The sequence below is a fragment of the Cetorhinus maximus genome, chromosome 9, assembly GCF_964194155.1.
Source record: "Cetorhinus maximus chromosome 9, sCetMax3.hap1.1, whole genome shotgun sequence".
NCBI lineage: Eukaryota > Metazoa > Chordata > Chondrichthyes > Lamniformes > Cetorhinidae > Cetorhinus > Cetorhinus maximus.
The window spans coordinates 86,879,435-86,893,779 of record NC_135887.1 but is presented as its reverse complement, the minus strand read 5'-3'; the positions used below and the strand labels follow the sequence as shown (position 1 = coordinate 86,893,779).

Sequence of the window (14,345 nt, the reverse complement as noted above, 5' to 3'; positions counted from 1 at the left end):
GAACACCCACTGTGCTGTTAGGGAGTTCTAGGATTTTGACCCAGCAACAGTGAAGGAAGGACGATATAGTTCCAAGTCAAAATGGTGTGTGGCTTGGAGGGGAACTTGCAGGTGGTGGTGTTCCCATGCATCTGCTGCCCTTGTCTTTCTAGGTGGTAGAGGCTGTGGGTTGGAAGGTGCAGCCGAAAGAGCTTTGATGAGTTGCTGCAGTGCATCTTCTATATGGTTGGCCAGACAGCTGATTACTCAAAGTCTGTTGAATCTTTAGGCATTTTTTTCCATTAAACTAGGACTCATCTGTCCCAGCTGACAGCAGTGCAGATGCTTTAGGTATTAAGTTCTTGTGTTCTTTGTGTCCACATTCACATGCACATCTCAGTGATTCCTTCAAGCATGTTGCAAACCCCTTATCAAGGTTCGTTCAGAGTTTAGTGGAGTGACTTCATAATGCATATTACGTGCTGGTGCTCTGAGGTTTATTATCTCAAAACATTTCTGATTCGATAGTAACCCAAGGTTTGTTGGTTACCGGCTGCCTTTGACAGATAATGTCTGTTAAAGTGCCTCTACGTTTCTGTTTTTCAGCTTGCAGTGAATGTAGTCTAGCTGTCATTAAAGTTCTTCCTCGTTAGGGATGTTCAAAGTAGTTTTTCCCTTCAGCAGAGAGGTGTTGGTGTTCATATCTACAAATCCTTTAAGGTGACAGGGCAAATTGATTAGCTGGTTAAAAAGATATGCAAATTTCTTGGGTTTATAAATACAGAGAATATAAAAGCAAAGACATCATGATTTAATTTTATAAATCACATATTTTAAAAGAATCTAGAGAAGATATGGCAGAGGCAATATTACAGTTATATTATTTGTTAAATGGGGTGTAGTGCCAGAGGACTGGGGAGGAGCTATGTTATTTCTGTATTTAAGAAGGGAGATTAAACTTTGTCCAGGAAACTATGAACAGTCAGCTTAACTGGCTAGTCGGAAAAGTGATAGAACCCCTACTAAAAGAGAAAATAGAGAAACATCTAGAAACCAAAAATACGATAATGAATAGTCAACATTGATTTCAAGAGGGCAAGTCTCATTAAGCTCTTCGAATAGTAACAGAGTAGACAAGGGTAACATCGTTTTGTAATATATCTAGATTTACAAAAGGTCTTTGATATGGTACCATGACTCATATAAATAAGGTCAGAGCATGCAGAGTCAGGGACAATTAATAGATTGGATAGCTAGCTGCCTGCAAGACAGAAAGCAGAAATAGTAAAGGGTAACTATTCTGAAAGACTAAAAATGGGAAGTGGAGTCCCAAAAAGATCAGTGCTGTTTTCACAATTCATATTAACAATTTGACTTTGGAATCAAAAAGAAAATTTTCTATATTTGCAGACAACACCAAGTTGGGAGGGATGATCAACACTGAGGAGGGCTGCAACAAATTACACAAAGACATTAATAAATTTGCACAATGGGTATGTAATTGGCAACTGAATTTCAGTATAACTAGGGGTGAGGTATTGCATTTTGGTAAGAAAAATTAGGTTACATATTACTTAGAAAGTAAGAATCTAAATGTGGTAGAGGAGCAAGGAGATCCAAGAGCACACATACACAAAACTCTAAAAGTTGTGATGCAGGCCAATAGGACCGTAACAAAAGCGAATTAAGGCACTAGGGTTTATTTTTAGGGGAACAAAAATGATACACAGCGAAGTTATGCGGAACTTATATCGAACCTTTGTTAGTGAACTTGATTCAGTTCTGTGTACAGTTCTGGTCTCCATATTATCAACTATTTAAAAAAAATTCTTTCATGGTATGTGAGCGTCGCTGCACGTTTGTTGCCCATCTCTAATTGTCCTTGAGAAGGTGGTGACAAGGAAGGATGGGATAAGGATCAAGTGGAGCATAAATGCTGGCATGAACTGGTTGTGCTGGATGACCTGTTTCTTTTCTTTATATTCTGTGTCATTCTATAGTTAGGCCTGTAGTTGTCGTAGTACGGACAGTTCTGGGCACCAGACTTAAGGGAAGATGTAAAGCCCTTAGAAAGGGTGGAGAGGAGGTTTACCAATATGTTACCAGGGATGAGGGACTTCAGTTATGAGGAGAGTTTGGAAAAGATCTACTGCCCTGTCTGGCAAAGAGGAGGGTTAAAAGGTGATCTAATAGAAGTTTTCAAGATGATAGATTTTGATAGAGTAAAACAGTGAAAAATGATTCCCTCTGGTGAGTGAGTCACTGTTCAGATGTCAGATTTAAAATTAAAAGATGTAGAAGAAAGATTACAATAAATTTTATCTGAGTTGTTGGGATCTGAAATGTTGTACCTCAAAAGGTGGCGGAAGCTGGCTCCATAAACAAATTTAAAGGGAGTTGGACAGACACTTGAGGAATTTACAGGGTCACAGACAAAAAGTGGGGCTGTCTTTCAAAGAGCCAGAACAAGCAACATTGACCTAAATGGCCCCCTTCTGTGTGACACGTTTCTGTAATTCTATGGATATTTTGGTGCTTCAGTAAGCTCCCAGAATGCCAGTATGTTATTGATTCCAACCAGAGGGAGCAGTTGGTCTACAGTGCTAATTGAAACAAAGCAACTTAAAAACAACAAAAATCATTCTCTGGATATAATCAAATTGTTCATAGCCTTGCTCGCATACAAATAATTACTTGAGCCAGTGATGCTGTGCCTTTTTTTGAAGGGTGCAGAGTACTTGATGACTCTTAGATGCTCATTATCATTTCTTTCCCATGGCCTCTAACCCAATACCTACCTTGTCTGAGGAACACTCAGCAATGCTGCAAGATGTGCATCAAGGATTGATGAGATATAGGTCTGATCCTATAGTTCTTCAAAGTGAGAGCACCAATTTAAATACTGTGACCATTGTCAAGTGGAGACCAGCCTCTTTCATGGAGGAAGAGGGGGAAATGAAAACAGAGTCTTACAGTTATATAGCACAGAAACAGGCCCTTCGGCCCATCGTGTCCATGCTAGCCATCAAGTGCCTATTTATCCTCATCCCATTTTCCAGCACTTGCCCCGTAGCCCTGTATGCTATGGTGTTTCAAGTGCTCATCTAAATACTTAAATGTTGTGAGGGTCTGCCTCTACCACCACCTCAGGCAGTGTGTTCCAGATTCCAATCACCCTCTGGGTGAAAAAACTTTTCCTCTAAACCTCTTGCCCCTTACCTTAAACTTATGCCCCCTGGTTATTGACCACGTCTAAATTATTAATGTACACTACAAATACACCACTCTGCTAAGGGGAAAAGTTTCTTCCTATCTACCCCACTTATTCATACCCCATATAATTTTGTATACCTCTATCAGCCTTCTCTGCTCTAAGGAAAACAGCTCTAGCCTATCCAGTCTCTCTCTTCATAGCTGAAACTAGCCCAGGCAACATCCTGGTGAATCTCCTTTGCACCCCCTCCAATGCAACCACATCCTTTCTATTGTGTGGTGACCAGAACTGCAGTACTCCAGCTGTGACCTAACTAGTGTTTTATACAACTCCAACATAACCTCCCTGCTCTTATATTCTATGCCTTCGCTAATAAAGGCAAGTACCCCATATGCCTTAACCACCTTATCTACCTGTGCTACTGCCTTCAGAGATCTATGGACATGTACACCAAGGTCCCTCTGATCCTCTGCACTTCCTAGCGTTTTACCATTCATTGCGTATTCCCTTGCCGTGTTAGTACTCCCAAAATGCATCACCTCACACTTCTCAGGGTTAAATTTCATTTGCCACTGCTTTGCCCATCTTACCAGCCCATCTATATCATCCTGTAATCTAAGGCTTTCCTCCTCACTATTTACGACACTACCAATTTTCTTGACATCAGCGAACTTACTGATCATACCTCCTATATTCACGTCTAAATTATTAATGTACACTACAAATACACCACTCGTCACAGGCTTCCAATCACAAAAAATGGGGGACCAATAGATGCATTACACATTTACATTTAAGTAGAGCACTTTCTGTTACTGAGGTAACCGTCATCTGTTGATAACATTCCCTTACTACCATTAACAGTAGAAGAGAAAAAGTGAAATAATGGCACTGAAGGCATGTTTTGTAGCAAGTCTCCTCAAGGTCACAAATGGGAGGCAAGCTGCAATGATCCCAGAGCTGTAATGAGTACCAATGTTTAAAAGCATTAATATGAATGCACACTGAAATGTTAAAGATGGCAAAGCTCCCTGGCTGTGAATGTCCTGTGCTGCTTCATTTCTTGCTTTATTGAGCTATTTCTTGTTCTCCCCTCAGGCTCTTTCAACCAGTGTTAGCTCCAGTAAGCTCTTCCCAAGCAGTACTTCACAGCATGAAAGCTCATTTGGGGATGAAGTGGAAGTTCACAATCTGCTAATCATAGATCAACATACTTTTGAAGGTAAAGGTTACCCTCAAATTGAATCACCAATTTTCTGGAGTTTCACCAATTTCACCAAAGCATCTTTTCATTTCAACCAACTACAAATGCTGCTACCACTCATGTTGTATTTTGTTTTTTTTTAAGTTGTTTACAGAAGCATAGTTTCCTGCCAATTACTTGACATTTTAGCTATTTTAGGGTCGTCTTCTGGATTATTTCTTTCTTCATTAGCTATAATATTTTAAAGAACAAATTTTTTTCTTATGTTGCGTTTCTTTTTTCCTGCCAACAGCAGGAACATATTTGCCAGAAGAAATAAGATGCACCCATGATTTAAAATAAAAACAGAAAATACTGGAAATACTCAGGTTAGGCAGCTTCTGTGGAGAGAAAAACAGAGATATCATGATCAGATTCAACTGTTCAGCGAATTTGTTTTTTTCCCTCTGGCGGCAATAATGCCAATTATAGCACTGTGACTGGCTTTGTTGCAAGCAAACAGCTTTATGGATCTCTATTGATGTTTTATTCTGTGTAGACTTGTTATTTTGTTTGTTCAGATCCCCTTTGGTTTTAACAAAGACTTTGTCTTCTGTTTTCAGTTCTTCATGCTCACCAGTTCCTTCAGAATGAGTATGCACTAAGTATTGTGTCCTGCAAGTTGGGCAAAGATCTGAATACATACTTCATTGTAGGCACAGCAATGGTATATCCTGAAGAAGCAGAACCAAAACAAGGACGAATCATTGTGTTCCAGTATTCTGATGGTAAGTCATGTGCTCAGCTTATATTTGTTGTTAACTAATTTCTGAAAAGTCCAATTAGTTTTATTTTCCCCCAGGTCCCCAAACCCAATCGCCCCAACATGTGCAGACTGTGGTGTTGATCTGTCACTCTGAGAGGCAATGGTATTGCTTCTGACCTGCAGAGTTCTTCCTGTGCCATCACTGAGCAGCCCTGACCCATATGTATGTTTACTGAAGGCTTCTGAACCATCAAATTTCACCTGTACTATGACTGTGAAGTTCAGACCCATAGAGTTCCCTATGTATCATCATTGAACAATACTGACTTATAATTCTTTCTGTCTTGTTGATGAAAAGCAATGACTCATGCCATTGTTCCCCATACTTCCAATTGTGCAGATTTAGAGATAAATACAAAACCAGTCTGGACGGCATCCTTGCATTGTTGTGGAACTGTATCTTTATTGATCTATATTTCAGTCAGAGCAGTAGATTTTATATTGATATTGTCTCTTCTCTCGCTCCACCTATTCTCCTCCAGTACAGTTGGAGTATATCTGAAACCAGAATTGCAGATAAAGTTAAAGAATTGTTTGTTCAGACCTACTTTTGAATACTCTGGATCAACCAGTGGTCTTCCCCTAGCTTACCCACACACTTCTCAGTGGACTTTGTTTTAAAATACCAGAAAGGATATTTTAACTAACATATTGTTTCATTAAACAGGTAAACTTCAGACAGTAGCAGAAAAAGAAGTAAAAGGTGCTGTATATTCCATGGTAGAGTTCAATGGCAAGTTGCTGGCAAGCATCAATAGCACGGTACTTAAGCCTCTAAGACTCTCAGGACCTTTCTTTGCTGGGTTAGCATGGAGTCTGCCTGCTCAAAATGGTCTTTTGGTGAATGTAAATTGTTCAGTGGCGCAGGCTGCTGTAGTGCTTCTGTGTGAAAATTATAAGAATAGTAGTTATTTTTCCCTTTTAAAAATTGGCATGTTTTGTGGTTCAGTATGTTTTTGTTCTCTAAGGGGGCTTCTGTTTCTGCATATAATCCCTCAGTAAGCATTCTGTTGACACTAATAGGGTCTGCAACTTTGTGATGCGTTACTCATGTGTATTTTTACAATTCTTTTTTGTTTCCTCTTCCTGGGAAGGAGGAAGAAGAATTAAAGCCTCAGTTCCACTTGGTTTCAGACTACGAACTGAGCAGTCAAAGCCAGTTCCTCCGCTCTGTGCGGTTTTGTCCCCAGTTAAATTTCACAATTCAAGAATTCAGTTACTAATTTTACCTATTAAATTGAAGCCTGCAACTAATCAAAATTAGTTAAATAAAATTTGTGTTTTCTCGTGATAGTACCTTACAAAGCCCATGATACTTGCAGATATATAGATTTAGAATTACACAGCTCAGCACACCTGAGTGATATAAATAAGGTGAGTGAAAAATGCAAGAATTATCTTGAGTCACTTCACATAGTAAAGCGTTTTTGGGGTGCCCATGTGGTAGGTAAACACCAACATGGACTGACTGGGAGGAATTGCCTGTTGCTGTTCTGAAATTTCTGTGTAATTCTGAGTGCAGTGACTGGTTAAATGTGGCAAGCATCTGCAACAGTAATATCATACAAAACAGCAATGATGTGAATGACCAGTTATTACAATTGATCAGCTGAGAAATATTGACCCGATCTTGATGGAATTTCCTTCCCCTCTTCAAGTAGTAGCATAGGATTTTTAAATTCTACTTGAAAACCGAAGTTATTGGACAGGATGTAGTTTAATAACAAAGCCAATGTATTTAGAAACTTTAATGTTGTTGCTAAGTTTATGTACTGTGTATGTAATATAATGTATATCTACGTAAATGTACTAATAAGTGAAAGGAAAAATTGCACTTCCAACTAATGCAATTTTTGTCTGTGTTCTTCACAGTTTTAGCTGGATATTTTCAATTCAAGTGGATGTAGAATAAAAATCCACATAACCCATCACTACACTTCACTGAAATCCTAGTGACAGCTTCATTTTCTTATTTGTGCAATCACTTTGAGTTTATTTTTATCAAGCGGATAGAACCAAATCGTAATGTATTTATTCTTTACTAGATGTGATGAAGTAACAGCGTGATTTTCACTTTAGGTACGATTATATGAATGGACTGCTGAAAAAGAGCTACGCACAGAGTGCAACCACTACAATAATATCATGGCCCTCTACCTGAAAACAAAAGGGGACTTCATCCTGGTGGGAGATTTGATGCGCTCAGTGCTGCTTCTTGCATATAAACCAATGGAAGGGAATTTTGAAGAGGTACAATGCAACTTGCGTTTATACCACATTTTTCCTTCCTTTTTTCAGTTTCTGCTGCTCCGAAAGAGCTAACTCATGTTGGTCCATGTGTGGGGTCCAGAAATTAATATTAGGAGAATGTTCATCCATGGAGGGCATCACAACAGAGTCTGGTCCTATCTTCACCTAAAGTCTGTATGCACACTTGAGTAAGGGGTCACTGATGAGAAGTGGGAAGCTTGGCTAAATTATTCTTCTTGACTTTCCCTGACCTGGGGAAGTTGAGACCAGCTTTGACACCCCAGCTGTTGATTTGATCTTGGCCAGCTAACTGGGCTCATTGCAGGGGTAATATCAGGGGCCTTCTGATTTGAATGTCCCAGTGTAATGTTGGCCACCAATGGAGATGTTGCATCGTAAAAGTAGATGCTTTGCCAGGCTGCGATGAAATGTATCCCATAAGAGAAGCAAGGGAGGAAATCATGGAGGCTCTGGCGGTCATTTTTCAATCCTCTTTAACTACAAGCATGGTTTGAGATGACTGCTAATGTTGTACTACTTTTCTGAAAAGGAAAAAGGGATAGACCAAGTAACCACAGGTCAATCAGTGTAACCTCAATGGTGAGCGAATTATTGGGGGGAAAATTTGAGGGACCATATAAATCATCAATTAGGCACAGATTAATCCAGGACAATCAGCATGGATTTGTTGAGCAAAGGTCATGCCTACCTCACAGTCGGATTTTTTGAAGAGGTAACAAGGATATTCGATGAAAGGTAGTGCTTTTGATGTAGCCTACATAGATTTTAGCAAGGCTTTTGACATAGCAGACTGGTCAGAAAAGTAAAAGCTCATGGGATTCAAGAGAAAGTGGCAAGCTGGATCCAAAATTGGCTCAGTGGCAGTCAGCAAAGGTATTTTTGTGACTGGATGACTGTTTCCATTGGGATTCTGCAGTGTCTAGTATCTGATCCCTTGCCTTTTCTGTACATGACAACAACTTAGACTTAAATGTAGGGGCATGATGCAGAAGTTTGCAGATGAAACAAAAATGGGCTGTGTGGTTGATGGTGAGGGAGAAGGCTGTAGGAACAAATCAGTGGACTGGTCAGGTGGGCAGAAAAGTGACAATTGGAATTCAATTCAGGGAAGCCTGAGGTAATGCATTTTGAGAGAGCAAACAAGGTGAGTAAATACACAAATAAATGGATAGTGAGAAGTGCAACGGACTAGGAGGAGCTTGGTGTGCATTTCCACAGATCCCCAAAAGATAAGTAGATAAGATATGTAAAAAGGCACACAGGATACTTTGCTTTATTGGCCGAAGCTCAGAATAAAAGAGAAGGGAGTATATGGTCTAAAACACTAGTTGGGCTGCAGCTAGAGTACAGTGTGCAGTTCTGGTCACACAGGAAGGATGTGTTTGTACTATAGTGCAATCAGAGGAGATTATTGAGGATATTCTCAGAACTGGAAAATTGTAGCTGTGGGGAATGATTAAATAGACTAGGGTTGTTTTCTTTGAACAGAGGAGGCTGAGAGGAGATTTAATTGAGGTATATAAAATTGGGGGGCTTAGACAAAGGATAGGAAGGACCTATTTCCTATGTTTTTTTGCTTGTTTCATCAACCTGCTGTAGGTGAATTATTTCAATCCATTTAAATCCATTATGTGGATTGTTTGAAATCTTGCACCCACGATTACTGCTCACTATAATTTATGACTGACCGAACCTCCAAATTGCAAGGCTTTGGCTGAGATGAAACACTAACTTTGTGTTTGCACGGGCATTTGTGGTTCGCACTCCGTACCTCTACTCTCCCAACTGTGCAGGAAAATGTTGCTTTTCAAAGCAGAGAAATGTGACTGCTATACAAGAGGGCCAAGAGTTGCGCTGAAGTCATAGGTATTCGACTGGTATTTGATTATAGAGCTGTTCTGAGGATCCTACCATTTTTTCTTCCAATGAAAACAAGTATCCCGAATGTGCCTTCACCATTGCAAAAGAGAGAACTTTTATTGCATGTCCTTTCAAGATATTTGAATGCATTTCAGCAAATTTGAAATACTTTGAAATGTATCGTTTTTGGATTGTAGGTAAATGTGACGACCAGTTTGTGCATAGGAAAAGTCCGATTAAAAATGGTAAATGATCAGTTAATGTCTTAATTGGTGAAATCAGTTTTGAGATAAATGTTGACCAAGATTTTGGAAGCATTCCCATCTTTTCAAATAGTGAATTGGGATCAAGTAGACAGTGCCTCGGCTTAGTGTCTCATTGATGCACATCACAAGCATCTGTCTGCTGTTTGTATTGTTATATTAATGAAAGGAACTTTAAAATGTATTTTGTTCCTTCACTTTTACATAAGATTGCCCGAGACTTCAACCCTAATTGGATGAGTGCTGTCGAGATACTGGATGACGATAATTTCCTGGGTGCAGAAAACTCCTTCAACTTATTTGTGTGTCAGAAAGACAGGTGAGCAGGTTCTGTGAAAGTCAGTCCACTCCCACACGCATTGTGTGTGCATATTCCCTTTAAACTTTTCAACCCAATGTATGACGAGTATGCTCTGGCCTCAGGCATGACGTACGAGATCACTGAGGAAATATGAAGGAATGTTGTTGCAGGATGAATACCAGCCAGTTTTGAAATGCATGTACCAGTTTAAGGGTGTGACTTTGGGTAACTTTGTGATTTAAAAGTCAAATGTAAAATGTAGTTTCTGCTGCTTCATTTAAAAAGGTTGTACGGATTTGTTTTACATTCAGGGTGCAAGAGCTGACCACTTTGCACATGTACACAATGATACCTTAAATACATTAGTGCTTGAATTCTGTCAACACTTCTCTGAATTTTCCACCCTCCGGTCCTCACTCAACCTCAGACTGATCATCAAGTGGGACTTCACAGGGTTAGAACACAAGCAAGGCCATTTCCAATCATGTCCTCACCTCCATATTGATCAATCTCTCTCTCTCTCTCTCTCTCTCTATCTCACTCTGCCTGCCTCCAGCAAGGCCCTAATTCTGTTTCTAAGGGAAAAATATCTGAGTTCTTGGTCCAGCAGGCTAAATAACTTTTGATTATTAGTAGCTAGTCGAACCTATGGCTCTGACGTTTAGCTTTGGGACCAGAAGACGAGACACCACGGTCTTCCTTCAAAACCTTAAGAATTATTCCCATTCCTGAAAGCTGTTCTTTATTCCATGTTTTAATTTCCTGGTCACGTTTTTTATTTCATACATTTCATTCTGAATTACAAGTTTTTGTTGTGTACATTTTTGTTTCTCCAATATCTTTTTGCATTTTCACCTTGCCTTGCTGTCAATGCATCTGCACGGGGAATGAAGACTTTATTTTGAGGAATCGCAGATGCAGATTCACAAACTGCCATCCTGTGGAAATAACATCAGTTTTTGCATGCTCCTATGCATACCCCCCAACACACATACACTCTCTCTCCAGGCTGACAACAAGCCTACAGCTGCAAGGTGAGCTTCCTCCACTAAATGCATTGGGCTACCAAGGTCAACTATTCCACAAATATCACTCTTCCTGACATGTGTTAATTGTATAAATTAAGGTTAAATATATACAAGTGGGAGGGCACTCATTGGGTAATGACTTGAGCACATATAAAGAGATACTTATTGACATTGGTGGTTGGGTTGTAGAGTTAGGAGCTAAACATCTGTAATGTTGCACTTCATGAATAAATCTAAAACGAAGTAAAGATTGACTTTTGGTTGTCTCCTTCACCAATTGGCTGTCAGAAGTTTAACAACTTGTACCTTTCTTCATAATATCATAATATGTGCTTGTATCATCTTGAGATTCAACTTATTAAAACATTTTCCAGCCAGCCTTTTATCTTTTACCTCTCTCAAATTACAGCATATTTACACCACCACCAACATTCTTGCTTCCCTTCACCCCTGTCATTGCAAAGGTGCACTGGCTTCTGATATCCTGGCTGATTGGCTCTGTGACCTTTTCTATTGCCCCCCCCCCGTTCTTCAGAAACCAGGATAAACTTCCTCCTGACCTTCAATACACATTAGTGACCATCCTTCTGGTACTATAACCCAGTCTTCAACAAATGTCCTCCAATTTAATGCGTCTCTTTTGCCTCTAACCTACAATCACTCATCAACCATGCTTTAGGCATTTTCCTTTTCTATTTTTGCTCCCGCTCAATATTGGATATTTTCCTAACCGTGTAAAGTGTTCTGCAATATCTTCCTCTGTGAGAAGCACTGTAGCAATGCAAGTTAAATACTAGGTCTGCAGTGAGTTCTACCACCTCTCTGCCCACAAAGTGAAAGGTGTTGGAATTGGAGCAATCAGTCTGTGTTTTTGTTTTCAGTGCGGCTACGACAGATGAAGAAAGGCAACACCTCCAAGAAGTAGGGTTGTTCCACCTTGGCGAGTTTGTCAATGTGTTTTGTCATGGATCTCTGGTAATGCAGAATCTTGGCGAGACCTCCACACCTACATTGGGTTCAGTATTGTTTGGCACAGTCAACGGCATGATTGGTGAGTTTGCACAGTTGAAGGTTGCTTGAGCAGAACGAAAGCTGACATAGGACGCCTAATCCAGCAACAACAACAATAGCTTGCATTTATATAGTTTCTTTAATGTAGTAAAATGTTCCAAGGTGTTTCACAGAAGATTTATCACACAAGCAATTTTTAGGACCAATAGCCAAAAGCTTGGTTAAAGAGGTAAGCTTTAAGGTGCAACTTAAAGGAGGAAAGAGAGAGACAGAGGCGAGTGGTTTAAGGAAGGAATTCCAGAGTTTCGACCTTGGCATCGGAAAGCGTGGGTGCTAGTGGTGAAGCAATTAAAATAGGGAATGCACAAGAGACCAGATCAGGAGGAACACTGAGATTTTACCACCAAATGTAAGTCTAATAGGGTAGTGGTTTTTATGAAGATTTTGTGAGGGAGAACACACAGGATGCACTTTACAAAAGGAACCTTCGAAATTATTTGCATTTACTGCTATAATTTAATTTGCAATGGTTAAGAATTGATCCAAAAAATGATGGTGTTGATATCACTTGATTTTCCTGTGTCAGATAATTTACAGTCATTCACTGCTATAAATGCAGATTTAGATATTTGCAGAGAAGTAACTAGCAACTGGATTAGAAAGTTGCAAATTAGGTGAAATTTAAAGGAATGTTAAATACTAATTGTAAATTAATTATATGCAGGTAGTGGGCATTAACTGGTGATCAACTTGATTCCTCATAAATAGACACAGACTGAAACTGTGGTTGGGAAGTGTATATTTGTAATGTCTAACTCTGTAAATAAATATAAAAGCGTGTAAAGATTGGTTCCAGTTCCATATTTCACCAACTGGCTTTCTGCATTTAAATATGGTAGCAGAGGATGGTTGTTTGAAAGTGGGGGAACAAAAAAAAAATTCAGACATAATTACAATCCCAGTTATCATAGTGAAAAATGGCAGAAAGCACGTGTAACTTGTCAGGATGTGATTACCCTCCGATGTTCTCAGAGTCTGAACTATATGACCAATGGAAGAATGAAATGGATATGTAGACATGGGTTACATCCCCACCAAAGAATAAAAAAGGTACGGCCTTGGCTTTGTCCCTTGCTACCAGAATTAAAGTATTTTGAGCTGGGTGCACATCATTTGGCAGTGATGATGGTTTGGACTTTCTAATAGCGTTCTTGGATGAAATTTACAAGAAAGATGATCTGTTAATTGCTAATGGGGCATGGTTGGACTTCAGTGGATTTCTGAAGACAGATGGGCATTCATGGAGGAATATATAATGGACTTTAACAGATTGTAGAAAAGATTGACAAAATTCAATTTGGGGATCAGGAGCAGTGCTTAATTTGCTGAATTGTGGTAAGGTGCCTCAAACTGGTGTTCTAACTAGTGTCCAGTTCTCAGACAGAGACTGTCGGATCAGGTGTCTGCTGCCTTGAAAATGTTCCTGGAGAAACAGTCATTTCTTTCAGCCTTCATGGAACAAATGGGCCATTCCATGGTAACAAAGAATAGAGGGTCAAATAAAATGGATGAGTGTGGCTCCAACAACGCTCAAGAAGCTTGACACCCAGAACAAAGCAGCCTGCTTGATTGGCACCCAATCCATAAACATTCACTCCACCACCACCAAGCTCAGTGGCAGCAGTGTGCACCGTCTACAAGATGCAGTGCAGGAACTCACCATGCCTCCTTAGACAGCACCTTCAAAACACACACAACTACTACCATCTAGAAGGACAAGGGCAGCAGACACATGGGAACACCACCACCTGGAAGTTCCCCTCCAAGCTCGCCATCCTGGCTTGGAAATATATCAGTTTCTTCACTTTTGCTAGGTCAAATTCCTGGAACTCCCTCCCCAACAGCACTGTGGGTGTACCTACACCACATGGACTGCAGCAGTTCAACAAGGCAGCTCACCACCAACTTCTCAAGGGCAATTAGTGATGGGGAATACTGGCCTAGCCAGCAACGCAAACATCCCATGAATGAATAAACAAAACCTCCAATTTCTTCCTCCTGATTAACCTTGCAGTCATTCTCTGCCATTCTTTATATCCTGACTAATCATCTGACCGGTCACTCATCTTTGCGCAGTTATATGCATTTTCCTTTAAGTTTGACGCTTTCCTTAACTTCTTTAGTTAACCACAGATGGTGGGTCCTCCCTGTAGAATTTTTCTTTATAGCAAGAATATACTTATTGAGTATTTTGAAATATCCCCTGAAATGTCTGCCACTGCTTCTCCATTGATCTATCCTCTAGCCTAGTATCCCAGTTCACTTCAGTTAGCTCAGCCTTCATGCCCACATAGTTGCCCTTATTTAAGTTTAAAATACTGGTCTTAGACCCACTCTTCTCCCTTTCAA

At 39.9% G+C, this 14,345-nt stretch overlaps 1 protein-coding gene across 1 annotated transcript in view; it reads left to right on the top strand.

The window, feature by feature from the left end:
- ddb1 (damage-specific DNA binding protein 1) overlaps positions 1-14,345 on the top strand; it is an 84,985-nt gene that overhangs the window by 53,430 nt on the left and 17,210 nt on the right. Inside the window, exons 19-24 of the mRNA XM_078549013.1 lie at positions 4,292-4,415; positions 5,000-5,164; positions 5,870-5,964; positions 7,282-7,452; positions 9,806-9,915; positions 11,807-11,976. Of these exons, the coding sequence (XP_078405139.1) occupies positions 4,292-4,415; positions 5,000-5,164; positions 5,870-5,964; positions 7,282-7,452; positions 9,806-9,915; positions 11,807-11,976 (835 nt within the window). The remainder of the gene's footprint in view (positions 1-4,291; positions 4,416-4,999; positions 5,165-5,869; positions 5,965-7,281; positions 7,453-9,805; positions 9,916-11,806; positions 11,977-14,345) is intronic.